Source organism: Macaca nemestrina, chromosome 2 (genome assembly GCF_043159975.1).
Source record: "Macaca nemestrina isolate mMacNem1 chromosome 2, mMacNem.hap1, whole genome shotgun sequence".
Taxonomy (NCBI): Eukaryota; Metazoa; Chordata; class Mammalia; order Primates; family Cercopithecidae; genus Macaca; species Macaca nemestrina.
Genome location: NC_092126.1, coordinates 183284501 through 183304688, shown reverse-complemented (window position 1 = coordinate 183304688; position 20188 = coordinate 183284501). Strand labels below are relative to the sequence as shown.

Below are 20188 nucleotides of genomic sequence, written 5' to 3'. Positions count from 1 at the left end.
CCTGGCTAACGTGGTGAAACCTGTTTCTACTAAAAATACAAAAATGAGCTGGGCATGGTGGCGTGTGCCTGTAATCCCAGCTACTCAGGAGCTGAGGCAGGAGAATCGCTTGAACCTGGGAGGCGTTGGTTGCAGTGAGCCGAGATGGAGCCACTGCATTCCAGCCTGGGTAACAGAGCGAGACTCCATCTCATAAAAAAAAAGAAAGAAAAGAAAAGAAAGAAAAAATTAAATGTTAAAACATGCCACATTTAGCACACCTGAGTAAATTAAGCAATTGTCTATTTGCCCTTAACAAGATAATCAGCCAGTGTGGGATGGAGCTGGGGTGGGGAAAGGGCGGTGTGGTTAAAGAGATTAGGATTTTTGATGTAGATGGGGATTTTCTTGAAACCTTGGACAAGGAGTTTTAAAAAGGAAGCAGCAGAGTCCTGGGTAATACCTCAGCTCAGACATTTAGATACTGAAAAGATGAGCTAATGAAAGAGAGACTGATCTGCAATATGGGTAAGGATCCTGTCTTATTCACCTTCCTATCTGAAGCACATCAATGGTACTCAACAGTGTTTCACGGTTAACAGAAGGAACAGGGAACTAGGAAATAAGTGAGTTTAGAGTCACAGAAGCTAAGGCAAGAGGTGTGAGCAGACCTAGAATAACTGAACTTATTAAAGAAGCGAATTCAAAGTACGACTCTTCCATCAATTAATACTTTAAAAAACATCCTTCTCTATGTTTTAAAGAGCAGTGAACACAGTATCTCTTATTATTCTTCTAAGATGATGACTTTTATGGAGATGCTTGTAGAAGTAATCTTTTTATCTGAAATTTGTACTAGGTGTCATGAGGTACATGAGATATCTTCCAAACATAAGGCATTGTAAATTAAAGTACATTTTCTTATTTCAGTTGTTATATGTGTATAGAAAAAACTGGCAAATGACTTAAAAGTTACGTCAGGCCAGACGTGGTGGCTCGTGCCTGTAATCCCAGTAGTCTGGAAGGCTGACGCGGGAGGATCACCTGAGCCCAGGAGTTCAAGACCAGGCGGGGCAACATGGCAAGACCCCCATCTCCATAATTAAAAACAAAAAAAATTGGCCAGCCATGGTGGTGTGCACCTAGAGTCCCAGCTACTTAAGAGGTTGAGGCGAGAGGATAGCTTGATTCCAGGAGTTGGAGGCTGCAGTGAGCTATGATCGCACCACTGTATTCCAGCCTGAGTGACCCCCTCTCTCTCCTTTTTGTTTTTTGAGACAGAGTCTTGCTCTGTTCCCCAGACTGGAGTACAGTGGTATGATCTCAGCTCACTTCAACCTCTGCCTCTGGGACTCAAGCCATCCTCCCACCTCAGCTTCCCCAGTTGCTGGGACTATAGGTGGACACCACCATGCCAAGCTAATTTTTGTTAGTTTTCTGTAGAGACAGGGCTTCTCCATGTTGCCCAGGCTAGTCTCAAACTCCTAGACTCAAGCAATCTGCCCACCTCAGCCTCTCAAAGTGTTGGGATTACAGGCATGAGCCACCATGCCTGGCCTGACCCCGTATCATAAAAAAATAAATTAAAAAAGTTATGTCAGTGAAAAATCTTATAAGCTCTACCCTAACCTCTCCTGAAATTACATTCAAATGTTGCCTACATTCTAGTTTTGTTTCTCAGCTCACCAGGCTAAGAAAACACAAACAGGGGCCGGGCGCGGTGGCTCAAGCCTGTAATCCCAGCACTTTGGGAGGCCGAGACGGGCGGATCACAAGGTCAGGAGATCGAGACCATCCTGGCTAACACGGCGAAACCCCGTCTCTACTAAAAACACAAAAAATTAGCCGGGCGAGGTGGCGGCGCCTGTGGTCCCAGCTACTCGGGAGGCTGAGGCAGGAGAATGGCGGGAACCCAGGAGGTGGAGCTTGCAGTGAGCTGAGATCTGGCCACTGCACTCCAGCCTGGGCGACAGAGCGAGACTCCGTCTCAAAAAAAAAAAAAAAAAAAAAAGAAAACACAAACAGGCCAGGCGCGGTGGCTCACACCTGTAATTCCAACATTTTGGGAGGCCGAGATGGGCAGATCACCTGAGGTCGGGAGTTCGAGACCAGTCTGGCCAACGTGGGAAACTCCGTCTCCACTAAAAATACAAAAATTAGTTGGCGTCGTGGTGTGTGCCTGTAATCCCAGATACTAGGGAAGCTGAGGCGGGAGAATCGCTTGATCCCAGGAGGCAGAGGCTACAGTGAGCCAAGACTGCGCCACCACTGCACTCCAGCCTAGGCAAAAGAGACTCCGTATCAAATAAAAAAAAAAGAGAGAGAAAAGAAAGAAAACACAATGATTTAAATCAGATTAGAAGTAATGTCAACTTACTGAAGAACATAAGTGTTAGTTATTTATAAGCATGATTTCTACACCTCGCAATAACCTCGTAAGGTAAATATTACTAGCTCCATTTAAAGGATGATAAAGCTAAGGCTCACAGTAAACTGGCATTTAAAACTTAGGTCCAATTCCAGTTAGTGTGCTGATAATAGCTAGCTACATCCTACCATCTCTCAATAAAGCTTTTAGAATAATGGTATTAAATTCATTATAGCTTTTCTGGGACAAGGACTATTTCCTAACCAGAAGAAGAAATTGTTTGCATAACAGTCACAAAGAGCTAACATGACATCTTGAACACTTACTTCCCAACTACAGTCTTCTCAAAGATTGTGTATCAATGAACTAAAATTTGTACACTGCAGTATAATTATGCATAGTATCTTCTCTTAAAAGGTCACCAGCAATGGAAGAAAAATTGGAAGATAAAAATCAAAAGCAATTTGTTTCTTCAAACCCTGCAATATGCTGCAGATGCAAAACCCAGTTATGCTCAGCTACTAGAACAGTATTTCCTTTTCTTCCTAACTCATTAAAAAATATCATGTTGATAATATCGTACCTTCTCTCAGGGAGGAGAGCTACCCTTGACAGAAAAATACAAGTATTGACAAATATGAATGGAATAAAGCAGGCTAGATGACTTATATGACATTATATCACTAGGTGTCCAGCTAGAAACATAGTATCCTGTACTTTTCAGCTCTCTACAGACCCCAACAAGAAGCCCTCCAAATAGGCATCTTCCTAGACAAGCAGAAAAAACCTTGAAAAAATTCACTCTTTGGACATCCCTAAAAGTATCTCAGTTTACAAATTAAAAACTTCCCTGTACTAGAACATCTGCATGTCGAGCTATACAGTAATTTTCAAGTTATTGCCTCTATTCAAACACAGTCAGTCACTGGATTCAATGGGAGTCCTCTTGAGAAGATCACATAGGACCTTGAGTAAAAGCAGGGCAGAATCCTGGCAGTAAAACCTTGAGTCACCAGAGAAGTAACAGACATATGCTAGAAAGAAAAGTCTTTTTATAATAATAATATTACATAATTTTAAATTATATTTCTGTCTATCTCTATCTGTAGATAGACAGCTGCTGTGACATGGCTCAGAACCCATCTGGGCCCTAAGGAATATTCAAAGCCGCCAGAACACCACTAAGCAGACACTATGCTTGACATACTTACTTTTCTTTCACTTCTAAAGCCTCCCCTTCCTTGTCTTTATCTTCATCAGACTTCTCTCCTTTAAGCATGGGCTGGGAAATGATATCATCCGTGAAAGAACTGAAGTAAGATTTGATAAACTGTGGAGATGGCATCAGAGGTTCACGATTCTGAAATTTAGTCATGTTCAAAGACATCAGAATGGGAAATACTAACCAAAAAAGCAGGTACATTGTAGAACACTAAGAATAACTGTCATAAAAATTGGATTTTCATTTTTCAAATAACTAAAATTAAGCTCCAAGCCACAGAACAAAAGACAGTGGAAAAGGTGAAGCTGCCAGTCCCAGCTGGTCAAAGCAGGTTTTAAATGAGAGCCTTTTCCCTCTACAAAGATGTAAGATCACATCTTACACAGGTGCTGAAAATGTTAAGTCCATTTACCTTGGGCTTTCATCTAAAGATCTTTATTACAGGTAAGTGCCACTGAAAACCATACTGAAATCACATTTCCTGTTTTGATTATTTATTTGACACATAGCAACCTAATTCACAATTATGGGAGAATTTTTTTCCTCCCAAAACACAATTATCATTATAAAGTTTTAAATAAAGTGGGAACAACACACCCAAAGGGCTCTCATAATGTATTTTGAATCCTTTATCTACACAATTCAGCCCAAACAGTTTAATGGAAACACAGAATTTTAAATTGTATGTGTAACAAATATCATTACTGTTATTTTGCTAATGTCTTCATATTCGAATGAAGAAAAAAAGGAATTGGCTTTGTAAGTAAATTATCTAATCTAGGATAGATCAATGTGGGATCCAAAGAGAACTAAAAAGGAAACCTAAGAGAAAACCCATATTGATCTGTGGGCACTCTCTGGGGAGAGATTCAATTTGTTTTTATTTAGGATAATAAAATATTTTAAGTCAAATGGTCACCTATCAGGTGATAAAAATGCCTAACTTTAGTACTTTATACTAAAGACACTCTGAGAAGAAATACGTAGTGGCAATCATTTACCATTTTAGGGGAAAAGCTTAAATAGAAATTTAAACAGCACTTACTTGAAGCTAGATAAATCACTAATGCTTTTTAGTTTCCTATTTCAGCTTAGAAAAGCAGCTATCACCTCCCTGCGTTCTATATAGGGTTATAAATTTAAAGTGAAAATAAACTGTTACAAGAAAGGGATTTAAGTATCAAAGGAACACGATACAAATTCTAGATGTACGTCATTAAACTTTTAGTATCAGTGTTCTTATCTCTAAAATGGCAATAGAAATACTTGCCTTATTTATCTTATACGGTTGTTATAAAAAATCAAAACAATAATATAGAAGGTATTTTGTGATTTACAAAGTGACAAACAGATTAGAAAATGTGGAAACTGATCTGTAACCTATGTAAATATACATTATTTTACATTTTCTTACCATCCTGCAATCCAACCAGTCTAATTACTCCACACTATGTATAAGGAAACTAGGTTCCTTTGAGGTTGAATTTATGGACTCTACCATGGTGTTTTACAAAGTGATTTCGAGACACACTAGTCTTATGAGATGCTCAAGAGAAAAAAAAATTCATAGTTTAAAAAGACTGGGGCCAGGCGCAGTGGCTCACGCCTATAATTCTAGCACTTGGGGAGGCTGAGGAAGGTGAACTGCTTGAGTTCAGGAGTTTGAGACCAGCCTGGGTAACATGGTGAAACCCTGTCTCTACTAAAGTACAAAAAATTAGCCAGGCGTAGTGGTGCATGCCTGTAGTCCAGCTACACGGGAGGCTGAGGCATGAGAATTGCTTGCACCTGGGAGGCAGAGGTTGCAGTGAGCCAAGATAACAACTGCAGTCCAGCCTGGGCGACAAAGAAAGAAAAAAAAAAGAGAGAGAGAGAGAGAGAGAGAGAGAGAGAGAGAGAGAGACTGGGAATCACTTCAGCTATACCCCTCTTAAGAGATTCACGACACGCCTTAGTAGATTATTAAAGTCCTGCAGTGAAGAAACTTGTTTTAACTGTTTCACTCAGCTAACATCCAGAGATGTAAAATTAAAAATACAGATTACTAAAATCAATTCAAGAAAAAAGCAAGTTATTATTAAAGGAAAAAGAAACAATTACCTCGCTATTACTGGGATTTAACAATGAATCTCCAGTGATGTTTATTGATGCAAAGAGAGTATGTAAGTACTCTCTTTACTTACATCTCACCTTGGGCAGTTAACTATAGCATGCCTTTTATACATAGTAACAGTCAGTCTCTCTCACTAAATTTTAATTCTGTAAGGGCAAAGGCCATGTCTTTGAACCCATCCCTCCAAAATGCCAAACATGTAGCTTTGTTTAATAAATGATTGTTGAATTAAACTACCTGTTAATAATAGCCTAAAACTAATGCCAACTTACACAGTATACCTTTAAAAACTTAATAATATAGAAAAATATTTTTCTGTAAAGGGCCACATAGTAAATATTTTAGGCTTTGGAGTCTATACAGTCTGTCACAACCACTCAACTCTGCTGTTGTATCTCAAAGGCAGCTGAAAACAACATGTGACTGAACATTTATAAAAACAGGTAGCAGACTGGATTTGGCCTATGGGCCACAGTGTGGCAATCCCTAACAGAGATGAATTCCAATATTCTCCAGGTAGAGTACTGGATAGAGCATATATTCTTACTGAAGAAGGACAAGCCATAAAAGCCCAAGATAATAGGAAGAAGAAATATAGCCCAGTTCTAATTGCAGCTGTTGCCATTACCACTATGCCTAAGCTTAAGCAGCATAAACTTAGAAAATACCCCTCACAATGTACATAGTACTCCCTCTATTCCCCAAATCAGATAAATTTACCTTGTATTTTTCTTTGGCTTTCTCTTTTCCAAGGAGTTTAAGAACTTTATCGGCTAAAAGCATGCTTTGTTGATTTTGGAACCCTTCTAATATACACACAGCAGTGACATCTAGAAATGATGAAAAACACAAGGGTAAATATAAAATTACTGCAAAGATGGTCAGCAGCAACAAATGGGTACAATGTAACTACAGAAAGCCAAACTAAATTCATGGCCAAATGGGACTGTTTCATTTCCAATTAATTGATTCTTAATACCTAACTTTATATTCTCTATGACCAAACTGAAAGCTCAGAAAGTCACTCCACTTCTCTGGGGTTTGCTTTCTTTACCTGTGAAATGAAAGGGGCTATGCTGCATGATTTCTGATGTTTCTCACCACTCTAACATTCTATATATAGAAAATAAAACAAGGAATCCAGGAATATTCTCTTCTGGCTAGCAACTCAGGCATATCAACATAGTGTGGCTCTCTCATGTCTGGTGTTTTTTATAGGCCTGAGTTATTCCTTGTCTCCAAAGCCATCTTGCCACAGAGCTCTCAAATAAATCTGCCTCCATACCTTTTCATCTGGTTATGTCACAGCTCAAGATGCATGCAGAGGTTTGAAATCCAAAAGATAATTTGTTCCTTAACCTCTCAGTCTTTCATTCAAAGCACTCAAACAATGACATCTCTTCTCTTTCTGAATTAAATTTCCTGTAATTCCACATCCTTGCTCCACCAAACAAGTCAATCTGCTGTTATATTCCCCTGATAACCATGGCTAGAGCCAATGTCAATGTCTTTTTTTCCCCATCCTGTTTCTTCTACGTGACACTTCAATCACCCTCCTCTCTGCCAGTTATTATGTTAGTAACTTCAAGGTCTGGTTCAAAACTCAGGATTCCCTTTTCTAAAACAATACTCTTTCCACATACTATCAAAGTATGTGCCACCACAGAACCTCAAATTTTGCTGAAATGTTCTCTAAAATACCCTCATTTGGGAATCTATACTCCTCTTTTCAGAAAGGGGCCTTTTCCTTTTACTGATGCTTTTAAAGCAGACTTAAATATGAAATGGAAAGAACTTTTAGACTGTAGAAAATTATACTTTGGTTTTGCTTCATGTCACCTAGAAGAATGTACTTCAAAGGCCAGAGGTATACTGTAATTGCAGCTTGGGAAGCAGCGAAATGACCAATCAGAGATCACAGAATATTTATGGCATTTACTGAGAATGACAAATTCACTTTGATGCTTTGTACCAATTACATCAATTCCAATTAGGTGTAAATTAGGTATAAAACAATTTCCAATTGGGTATAAAATAATGTTTGAAAATGCCGTGGGCAAAACACAATGTTTTCTTTAATGATTCATCTCAAAGCTATGTTTATACATATTATAAACATAGCTCTCAAAGCTGTATTTACACCTATTAAACGAAATATGTAGAACCTTAGAAACACTATCACTTGCTAAAACCTCTTTTCTGATTTCCTTATTCAGAGAATTATACTAACGCTGATGAGCTGCTAAGTTTAAAATGTGTAGTAAACTCGTAATCTTAATACTCATTTAATTCCATAGTTAAGAACAGAGACAATACTTAAGTATCAGCAGTCTTAATTTAAACTAGAAGACACAGTCTTAATTGCAAAGGAATCCAAATTTTAAAAACAACTGATTCTTGCACTCACAAGGCACAGTTTCATACACATTTACCAATGACTACAAAATCTTAAGTAATTTTCATATGTAAACACAAAATGACCCTCACCTTCTAAACATTCCTTCTTATTGTCTAGCTTCTCATGGGCTTTTGCACGTCTAAAGAGAGCTTTCACATATTTGGGATTAAGTTCAACAGCCTTTGTACAATCTTGTGCCACTTCTTTCCATTTTTGCTGTAATTGAAAGTATTCCAAAAAAGTCACACTGAAGAAAGTACTGTTCAATAGAAATCAGTTCAAACTTAATAGGCTGAGTATTAAAAGTCCTAGAATAAAAAAGTAGTCCTAATAGAAACAAAGAGTTAACATCTGCAATACATTACAAAAGCACATATCAAAAAGTTAAAGAAATAGCCTCAAACTGTTGAGGAGAATAGGATCACCAGAAACTTTCTATACTATGTAATTTTATAAAATCTGAAATATACTTAACTTTGGAGTATATCTGTAGTCAGCAAAACTATAGAATTTGTTCTTTAAAAAGTTTTGCAATTAATGGAAATAAAAACAACATCCCATAATTTTGAAACAACTTCAAAAAATATATTAGGTTTATTTGAGTAGCATTAACTGAAACTTTAAGCAAATAAAGAGAAACAAAAGGAACAGAAGAAACAACCTAGAGTACATACCAACTGTTCAAAGGCAGCAGCTCTGTTTTGATAAAATGTAGAAAGGTCGACATTCTTCTCTGTAGGACACAAGCTAATAGCCTCAGTATAGCACTGAATAGCTTGTTCATATTTTCCTGCTTTAAAATATTTATTGCCTTTATTCTTGGCTGCTTGGGCTCTATCAAGAGAGTTCTGAAATGAGAAGAAACAATGTATCAAACACTAATCCACATTCACAGACTCAGACCACAGTAATTAAACAATAAACTGATAAAAACAGGAAGACAGAATGGCTGTTTATAAGGTAAGTTGCTTCATACAAGTATCTTCATGGAATAGATTCTAACTAGTAGGATTGTTGAGTCAAAAAGCATATTGTGGCCAGGCATGGTAGCTCATGCCTACAATCCCAACACTTTGGGAGGCTGAGGCGGGCAGATCACTTCAGGCTAGGAGTTTGAGACTGGCCTGGACAACGTGGCAGAACCCCGTCTCTACGAAAAATACAAAAACTAGCTGGGTGTGGTGGCACACACCTACAGTCCCAGCTACTCAAGTGGCTGAGGCATGAGAAATGCCTGAACCCAGGAGGTGGAGGCTACAGTGAGCCAAGATCACGCCATTGCACTCCAGCCTTGGTGACAGACTGAGACTCCTCTGTCTCTGCCCACCCACCCCTCCCCGCAAAAAAGCATGAGAGGTGCCCTGCTATATTGCCCAGGCTAGTCTCAAATTGCTAGGCTCAAGCAATCGCCCTACCTCCATGTTCTAGGCAGATGGGATTATAGGTGCACACTACCATGCCCAGCTAAAAGACACACACACACACACACACACACACACACACACACACACACACACAGAGGTATATACATATATACTTTTTTCTCTCTCTCTGTCACCCAGGCTGGAGTGCAGAGGCACAATCTTGGCTCGCTGCAACCTCCACCTCCTAAGTTCAAGTGATTCTCCTGCCTCAGCTGCTCCTGGCTACCAGCACGCACCACCACACCTGGCTAATTTTTTTATTTTTCAGTAGAGATGGGGTTTTGCCAGGTTGCCCAGGCTGGAGGTTTATATGTTTTTAATTTCAAAAACAATCAGACTTTTTCAAAAAGGCTGTAGAACTTTAAAGTTTTTAAAGGATTTAAAGTGTGCAAAGGATTTCTAGGAAGCTCTAAGTATCTAAGCTCAGAATATTACATAGCTACTTTAAGCTAGCTAGTGTCAACCAGAATGTATATTTTAAAACTGATGTGGGAGGATGAAAGGAACCAAGACAAGCACATATAAATTAATAGATGAACTTAAAATCTTCCATTTGTCAGTAGACTTAATTATCTTCCAAAAGCTTTGAAACATAAGTTTAATTTCAAGGATACATCATGTTTCAGGACTATGAATACGTGCCAGGACTAACAGAGACTGCTACAGGACTGACAGAGAAACACCCACAAAACACCCACAATAAAGCAAAACTAGGAATCCCTTATGTAGCTGTAGGCTCTAGGGGGCAATCATCAGGGTGATTGCTAGAAAACTTGCATTTGAGACAACCTCAACAATCCTCCCACTCCACTGGAGAAAGCAGAAATCACATTAGAGTAGGGCTGTGTCATTCAGGAGTGAGGATCTTCTACACGAGAGACAAGTGGCTGGGTACCATGGCACACACCTATAGTTTCAGATACTTGGGATGCTGAGGCAGGAGAATTGCTTGAGCCCAGGCGTTTGAGATTAGCCTGAACAACATATTGAGACATTGAGACCAGACCCTCTTCAAAGAGACAAGTGACAGTGACAGGGCATACCATACCTTGCCTCTGTTTTTAAAAAGACCACACAATCAAGAATTGCTAACAGTAAGGGAAAACCAACCCATACAAAAAGAGGCCCCCAACTCAAATAGAAAAGCAGTATCTGAGAAAACAAGATAAGCCAAGCAAACAAAAAATTTAGTTTCAAAAAAATGAGAGGCTATCTTGCCATCATTTAAAAAAGGGTGCTTTTAAAGAGCACCGATTAGAAATTTTGAAAATGAAAAATGATTATTAAAATTAATTCAGCAGATTGGCTGTATATTAAAGGAGAAAGCCGAGGAGCGAATTAACAAGTAGAGAATGGGGGAAACCTGACAGAATGCCATGGAAAGAGAGGATAGGGAGATGGGAAGTTTGGAGAAATGAAATGACACGAAGTATAAATCTAGAAGTTCCATCATTTGCCTACCTGGAGTTATAAAACGAAAGGCATAGAAAAAAAAAATCTAAGGAATCAGAGAAATTCTTGGAGTTGAAGAAAAATGACACACATTTTTAGACATTATGGTGAAATTTCACAACAAAAATCCTGAAAGTATTTAAAAAGAAAAACAATCCAGTGCCAGACTGTCACCAACATTTGGTACCAAAAACCAATTAAGTAACAATTTCAAAATTCTAAAGCAAGATTATTTTGTAACTAAAGTCTTATACCTAGCTAAACTAACATTTAAGGTTGAACACAAGAACAGAAATAGAAATGTACAGCTTCCTTACCACTAAAAATAAACCCCAAATAGGGAAATGACCAACACAACAAAAAGCAGAAAGAAAGGAAAAATAAGAAACAAAAAAGCAGAGTAAACATGGCAGTAATCGCTAAACATGTAAATAGTAACAATAAATGTGAGTAGTTTAGATCCCTGCATTAAAAGACTTTCGAATTGTTTAAAACCAAAACTACCTACCTGCTGCCTATAAGGCATGATGTAAAACCAAATGACACTAAGGCCAAACAATTTTTTTTTTAAAGGAATGTAAAAAGTTGTGGAAGGTGAATACTAAACAATAAAAATTTTAAAAAGGCAATATAGACAAAATACCATTCAAAAGCATCAGATGATGTCCAGATAGTTTTACTGATAAAAGGTTCAATCTGCCAAAAAGGCACAACAATCATGAATCTTCAGGTATCTAATAAAGGTTTAAAATAAACTCAATCGGCTGGGCGCGGGGGCTCATGCCTTTGGGAGGCCGAGGCGGGTGGATTACCTCAGGTCAGGAGTTTAAGACCAGCCTGGCCAACATGGTGAAACCCCGTCTCTAAAAAAATAGAAAAATCAGCTGGGATGGTGGCGGGCACCTGTAGTCCCAGCTACTCAGGAGGCTGAGGCAGGAGAATCACTTGAACCCGGGAGGCAGAGGTTGCAGTGAGCCGAGATCACATCACTGCACTCCAGCCTGGGAGACAGAATGTGACTCTATCTAAAAAAAAAGAAACAAAGGAAACAGACTCAAGTATCATTGTCTCATGCACCACTGGCTCCAAGACAAAAGGTCATTAAAGTGAAAGACAAACAGAATCAGTATAATTACATTTTTTTCTTTTTGCCAAGCAAGTACAATTGAATTTTAGTTGATGTGATTCTACTATACAATAACCAACAGTGTAGTCTTTATCCTGAAGGACCATACTGGAGACCAGTGTAGGAAACAAACAACTGTCAATCTCGCAAAAGAACTACTACTGACAGAAACACTAAAATCCCATTATGAAAATGTACCGTTATACGCAACATAACAATATTTTAGTCAATGACAGAGTGAATATACAATGGTGGTCCCATAAGATTATAATAGAGCTGAAAAATTCCTATTGCCTAGTGATGTCACAGCCATTGTAATGCACTCCTCATGTGTCTGTGGTGCTGCTGATGTAAACAAACCTACTACACTGCTAGATGTATAAAAGCATAGCATATATTGTGGGGCTGGGTGCAGTGGCTCATGCCTGTAATCCCAACACTCTGGAAGGCCAAGGTGGGTGGATCATTTGAGGTCAGAAACCAGCCTGACCAACACAGTGAAACCCCATCTCTACTAAAAATACAAAACAATTAGCCAGGTGTGGTGGTGAGCACCTGTAATCCCAGCTACTGGGGGGCTGAGTCAGGAGAATCACTTGAACCTGGGAGGCGGAGGTTGTAGTGAGCCAAAATCGTGCCACTGCACTCCAGCCTGGGCAACAGCGGGAGACTGCATCCCAAAAACAAAAAGAGGCCGGGCGTGGTGGCTCACGCTTGTAATTCCAGCACTTTGGGAGGCCAAGGTGGGTGGGTCACCTGAGGTCAGGAGTTCGAGACCATCCTGGCTAACATGGAGACACCCCGCCTCTATTAAAAATACAAAATTAGCTGGGCATGGAGGCACGTGCCTGTAATCTCAGCTACTCAGGAGACTAAGGCAGGAGAATTGCTTGAACCTGGGCAGCGGAGGTTGCAGTGAGCTGAGATCGTGCCATTGCCCTCCAGCATGGGCAACGGGAGTGAAACTCCATCTCAAAAAAAAAAAAAGATAGGGAACCAACCTAAGTGCCCACTGATAGAAGTGTAGTATATATACATCATGGAATACTACTCAGCCATTAAAAAACAAAAATGAAGTGATGTTTTGCAGCAACTTAGATGGAGCTGAAGGCCATTATTCTAAGTGAAATAACTCAGAAATGGGGAACAAAATACCGTATGCTCTCACTTATAAGTGGGAGCTAAACTACAGGTACACAAAGGCATACAGAGTGATATAATGGACTATGGACACTCAGAGGAGGAGGGTGGCAGAGCATGTGAGTGATAAAAAACTACAGATTGGGTACTATGTACACTTGGGTGATGAGTGCACTAAAATCTCAGACTTTACTACTATACAATTCATGTGACCAAAAACCACTTGTACCCCAAAAGATATTGAAATAAAAAATAATAAATATATATTTTCTCTCTTCAGTGTACTGAGACTTGTCAAATGAGGCAGAACCTAGGAACATGCCCCTCAGCTCTTCATGACACCAAATCTACTCTAGAAAACAGGTTACATTTTGAAATGAAAGCTACAATATTAAGGTACAATCTAGGTAAATCTAGTGGAATACAAAGTAAGAAAATCAGGTTTTGCTTAGGATAGTCAGTGAAGGCTACTCATGAAAATCTGCTCTGAAATAAAAATGACTAACAAAAAACAGGAAAGTACTCCAGGAAGGAAAAACAACCCTAAAAGGATTAGCCCACGTACTGAACCTCCGGAGATCAGAAAAGCACCAGCCTCTAAAAACAAGTCCTGCGACATGATTACATGACTACATTGCAAAAAGCTGTCAATGATACGTATCTGGCAATAAGAAAACTATTGTAAATTCTCAGCATTTATAAAATATTAACCTGATGATCATGCATAGTCACTGTAAAAGAAAATGAGCTAGAATTAAGTACATTAATCTGCATGTGAGAAAATAAAATGGGTATTAACTTGTCATCATGACACACTTACACCCAGGTAAAATATACCTGAGGTGGTTTGATGTTTCTCTTAAAATGGTTTTATTGTTTTAAATTTCTCAAACTCAAAAAGCATGTATTATACTTGAATCACAGCTTTATAGAAGTAGGAAATAACTCTGGAACACTTGCTGTATGAGAAACAATGTTTCAATACTTATTGACCAATTGTTACTTTCTTTTCTTTCCTTTTCTTTTTTTTTTTTTTTTTTTTGAGACAGCATTTTGCTCTGTCACCCAGGGGGCACAATGTCCGCTCACTGTACCCTAAATAACTCTGGAACACTTACTGTATGAGAAACAATGTTTCAATACTTATTGACCAACTGTTACTTTCTTTTTCTGAGACAGAGTTTTGCTCTGTCGCCCAGGCTGGAGTGCAATGGCAGGATCTCAGCTCACTGCAACCTCAACCTCCTGGGTTCAAGCGATCCTCTCCCCTCGGCCTCCTCAGTAGCTGGGATTACAGGCACCTGCCATCATGCCCGGCTAATTTTTGTATTTTTGTAGAGATGGGGTTTCACCATGTTGGCCAGGTCAGTCTTGAACTCCTGCCCTCAGGTGACCCACCTGCCTCAGCTTCCCAAAGTGCTGGGATTAAAGATGTGAGCCACTGTAGCTGGCCAACCAATTGTTACTTTCATATGAATCAAACCTAGGATAATAATACCTAAGATAATAAGCATTCAAACCTAGTAAGGAATAAAACCTAAGACAATAAAAAAGTCCTTTCCCATCTCATGTCTTGAAATTTTAAAAATCTACAACCAACCCCACCTACTAAATCATAGTAACTCTTTGCCTAGGAAGAATATACTTGCATAACGACTGCTTCTGCAGGATTATGGTTGCAGGTCATACATAATCAACTCATTTACAAAAAGTATGCCCAAATGAGGTTTAAGACTTACACGGGGCCGGGCACGGTGGCTCATGCCTGTAACCCCAGCACTTTGGGAGGCAGAGGTGGGTGGACTGCTTGAGGTTAAGAGTTCAAGACCAGTCTAGCCAACATGGTGAAATCCAACTCTTATTAAAAATACAAAAATTCACCAGGTGTGGTGGCAAGCTACTTGGGAGGCTGAGGCAGGAGAATCGCTTAGACCTAGGAGGCGGACGTTGCAGTGAGCGGAGACTGCACCACTGCACTCCAGCCTGGGTGACAAAGCAAAACTCCAACTCAAAAAAAAAAAAAAAAAAAAAAGAAAAAAAGATTTACACGGAATCCAGCATTAACTGGTAGAACAAAACTGAAGAGCTGGAAAATGTGAAAAAATAAACCACTTGTGAGATTTACACACACACACACACACACACATATATATAACATGAGCTTAGGGTTGTCAAAGGAACCCTTAATTATTAGTCAAAAAATGAAACTTCATTCATTCAACACTTGCTATGCACCTGTATTAGGTTCTGGGAATACAATGGTGAACAAGACAGAGCCAGTCTCAGCCTTCACAGATTCAAAAGCATAGCAGGAAACAGGAATGAGTAATTCTAGTACCACGTGGTAAGTGCTATAAAAGGGAAAAGTCCAGGGTGTTACAAAATCACATAGCGGTGTGCCTAGGTAGCGAGAAGTTTCAGAAAAGGTGAAATGACTTCTGTGTTGTGATAAGGAGAGTAACAATCCGTGAGGCTGGTATTTGTTTGTTTGTTTTTTTAAATTAGGAAAATTTAGTACCTCAGAAGCAACAGGAAAAGTTACGACATTTAGCGCACAATGTGAAATACTGCCAAGGATTAAGATAAAGATTGAAAAGTAGGCCGGGCGCGGTGGCTCACGCCTGTAATCCCAGCACTTTGGGAGGCCGAGGCGGGCGGATCACAAGGTCAGGAGATCGAGACCACGGTGAAACCCCGTCTCTACTAAAAATACAAAAAAAAAATTAGCCGGGCGCGGTTGTGGGCGCCTGTAGTCCCAGCTACTCGGGAGGCTGAGGCAGGAGAATGGCGTGAACCCGGGAGGCGGAGCTTGCAGTGAGCTGAGATCGCGCCACTGCACTCCAGCCTGGGCGACAGAGCGAGACTCCGTCTCAAAAAAAAAAAAAAAAAAAAAAGATTGAAAAGTGTAAACTAAACTTAGAGAGGAATGTCACTGGTGTCCCTGATTTTAAAAAAAATAACTCAAAACAGATCATTTGGGGGAGACAATAATTTCATTTCAAACAAGATGACTAATAACAACAGTTTATGCAGTCCTTGACCCTTTACTAAAATGTGTAGGTACATCTTTCCTTTCCTACTGTAGTAGGCTGGCTTAGATTATTGGTTCCTAACCATTTTATGTGGGTTAAACTCTGTGTAATGTTAAATATGAACACAAGAATGACTGCATTTTTTATCATCAGATTAAATAACAATTGGACAAAAAGTTACTATGTAGTCAATAACGCTTTTAAATAAGTGCATTTTTCTAAAGAATCACAGAATGTTTGAAAAAGAAGTATCTAGGACATTGGTACAGCCAGGATACCATGCTTGGAATATATGTGTGGTGGTCCCTTGTGATGACTCAAGCCCACAGATTGAGAAGTACTATGGATAATATCATCCTCTAAAAAGTCTTGCAATTTAAAAATTTTTTAAAATTCTTTAAGTCCAAAAAAATTACTGAAGCAAAATGGCACATCATGGTAGATTTCATAATGGTTCAAAATGGAATATGATCTAACACTTTAAGCACCTCAGTCTGAGACACTATCAACTGTGACTAAACGCTTTTCTTCAGTGATACCCCAATATTCCCATTAATTAAAACAACGATGAATATCCTTTGCACTTCCTGTACAAGTTTTTGCTATCCCAGAAAAAAAGTAATTGTACACTCTAATTGTAAAGGAAAATCTCAAACCCAATAGACAGACGCCCAGTAATTCTATCAGATCATTTTACATTAAGGTAAACATAAGTCAAAAGACAAAAATGCAGATTTTCCATTCTATTTGCTGATATCAAACCCTACACAGACAATATTTGTCTATTTATTCATTCCCTTAAAAACTGTAGCTATTGCTTAGGTGGAGAAAGGACAGTTAGGGCATCAGGATTCTGCCAGTTTTCCATCAGTGAAAGCAAATGCTTCTGGTTGCGAAACCCATAGAGGATGCCAATTTAGAGGTGCTATTCAAATGTATAGCAATTTCTCCAACCACAGATAAGCAATTACAATTACTGATCAATTATATTTAGATAGTCTAATAATAACTCTAAGGACGAGACTATTAAAAGAAGACAAAAGTAGTCTTTCAACATTTACTGGTCACCAACAGTTAAGATAAAAATTTCCATTTAAAAAAACCACAGGCCAGGCGCGGTGGCTCAAGCCTGTAATCCCAGCACTTTGGGAGGCCGAGATGGGCGGATTACGAGGTCAGGAGATCGAGACCATCCTGGCTAACCCGGTGAAACCCCGTCTCTACTAAAAAATACAAAACACTAGCCGGGCGAGGTGGTGGGCGCCTGTAGTCCCAGTTACTTGGGAGGCTGAGGCAGGAGAATGGCATAAACCCAGGAGGCGGAGCTTGCAGTGAGCTGAGATCCGGCCACTGCACTCCAGCCTGGGCGACAGAGCGAGACTCCGTCTAAAAAAAAAAAAAAAAAAAAACACAAAGACCTTCTTATTGTTGCTTTACCAAAGAACAATCTAGTAATTCAAAGATTCCAGGTGTAGGCCTACAAATTCCACAAGATGAACAATGGTAAATGCAAATTCTTTGCCCTGTTTTATTTGGGGCCAAAAATACATCATTTTAAAGCAGTTTAAGTAACACAAAGAGTCCAATCTTAAATTCTAATTTTTAACAGCAGTCAGATGAATAAAAAGGTATTTGTGGTCGGGGGCGGTGGCTCACGCCTGTAATCCCAGCACTTTGAGAAGCCAAGGCGGGCGAATCACAAGGTCAGGAGTTCAAGACCAGCCTGGTGAACATGGTGAAACCCCATCTCTACTAAAAATACAAAAATTAGCCGGGCGTGGTGGCGGGTGCCTGTAATCCCAGCTACTCGGGAGGCTGAGGCAGGAGAACCGCTCGAACCTGCGGAGGCAGGTTCAGTGAGCCGAGACCTCGCCATTGCACTCCAGCCTGGGTGACAGTGAGACTCCGTCTCAAAAAAAAAAAAAAAAAAAAGTTATTTGTAAAGTAAAACTAAAAAACTCTGAAATATCATGAAATTTAAATTCATCAGTGTTCATCCAGACCACGTGGAAAAGAGGAATTAAGGAAATCTAAAATCTGAAAAGGAGTCGGCTAGGTTTTATTAAACATCAATGGTACAGAACCCCTGGGATGAGGTGGGTTGGCTGAAACCACAATGAAATGTTAAAATCTAGTTTCGGCCGGTGAGGTGGCTCGTGCCTATAATTCCTAGCACTTTGGGAGGCCAAGGTGGGTGGATCACCTGAGGTCAGGGGTTTCAGACCAGCCTGGCCAACATGGCGAAACCTCGTCTCTACTAAAAATACAAAAATTAGCCAGGCATGGTGGCACATGCCTGTAATCTCAGCTACTCGGGAGGCTGAGGCAGGAGAATTGCTTGAACCCAGGAGGCAGAGGTTGCGGTGAGCCAAGATTGCGCCACTGCACTCCAGGCTGGGTGACAGAGTGAGACTCCGTCTCAAAAAAAAAAAAAATCGAGTTTCATGTATACAAACTATCTTTATTTTTAATGTTTACAGAACTGAAAACGTTTTGGATCTTTCATTTTACCTACTATTCTTCCATGATTAAAACTAAATTAACAAACAAAATAGAAAATGACTGGAGAATTTCAGACATCCAAAAATGATGTAAGACAAGTGATAATTAATTCAAAGAAGCCTCTTCATAACTACTTTTAACAGCAGCAGTGAGCTATTATAAATGATCAGAACCAGAATCATCAACTTTTAGTGCTAGAAGAAACAGAAGAAATCTATTATTTTAATCTTCTTATTCTACAGGGATGATGCTAAGGTCAAGGACATAAAATGACTTTCCCAAAGTAGCAATGCTGGAGAGCCCACTATAAAGCTTAGAAATCCTAGTTCTCACAGTCCATAGGTTCTTCTACTACCCAGTCATAAACCTTTTAGAAAATAGGCAATGCTTCACCCTCCCATAGGAAAGATCATATGGTTTTCTCATGTCCTAGCACAATGCCTCACACACTGTAGATAATTTGTTCATTCCTATACCAAAACTTCCTTTAAAGCTAATTTGACATCCTAGTAAAAATATCTTCGCCCGGGCACGGTGGCTCACACCTGTAACCCCAGCACTTTGGGAGGCTGAGGTGGGCAGATCACCTGAGGTCAGAAGTTCAAGACTAGCCTGGCCAACATAGTGAAACCCCATCTCTACTAAACATACAAAAATTAGCTGGGCATGGTGGCGCACACCTGTAGTCCCAGCTATTCCAGAGGCTGAGGTACGAGAATTGCTTGAACCCAGGAGGCGGAGGTTGTGGTGAGCTGAGATCAAGCCACTGCACTCCAGCCTGGGCAACAAAGTGAGACTCCGCCTCAAAAAAAAAAAAAAAAAAATCAACATGAATAGTATAAGATGGAAACGACTTGCATACGTATTTAAGTGTATACACTTGGATACAACTGGAAGTTACTTGACCAACTGTATATACATATTTATAAAACCGGGAGATATTTGACCAAACGCTTCTCTGACCTCGACTTACTCTGGTACTACCACTGAACAACTCCAGACCCAGATAAAATCCACCACACCCAATCCCAGTAGTGTCAAATGCAGCCAGGCTAATTCTCTGCACAGCTGTCAGATACCAAAAGGATTTAACAGTCAGTTCACCAAAACCATACAAAGCTGTTCACTAAATACTCCAATGCTTGGACTAACATCAGAGAAACTATGTCATGCATATTAGGCTTGGTCATGTACATTTCCAGGTGAAATGGAAAAACTGAATTTAAGATGCTTCCAATCAAAAAGTTTAAGAAGTCACTCCCATTTTTTTGGTATGTGTGTGTAGGGCCTGGACCTGGGGCAGAGGGCTGTGTGCAACCAAGCCTGGTGAGCATTGCTGTGGCTGCTACTCTTGTGCAACAAGAGGGGACAGTGCAGTGCAGAGCGTTTTCTGAGAAAGGCCAAGGGGTCCGGAGTGTAAAAGGACACCTCC

At 39.7% G+C, this 20188-nt stretch overlaps 1 protein-coding gene across 1 annotated transcript in view; it reads right to left on the bottom strand.

Annotated features, from left to right (window-relative positions):
- Positions 1–20188, bottom strand: part of LOC105477480 (translocase of outer mitochondrial membrane 70) — a 35798-nt gene that overhangs the window by 14575 nt on the left and 1035 nt on the right. The window contains exons 2-5 of the mRNA XM_011733994.2: positions 8755–8928; positions 8170–8296; positions 6403–6512; positions 3559–3707 (exon numbers count right to left, since the gene is read on the bottom strand). Of these exons, the coding sequence (XP_011732296.1) occupies positions 3559–3707; positions 6403–6512; positions 8170–8296; positions 8755–8928 (560 nt within the window). The remainder of the gene's footprint in view (positions 1–3558; positions 3708–6402; positions 6513–8169; positions 8297–8754; positions 8929–20188) is intronic.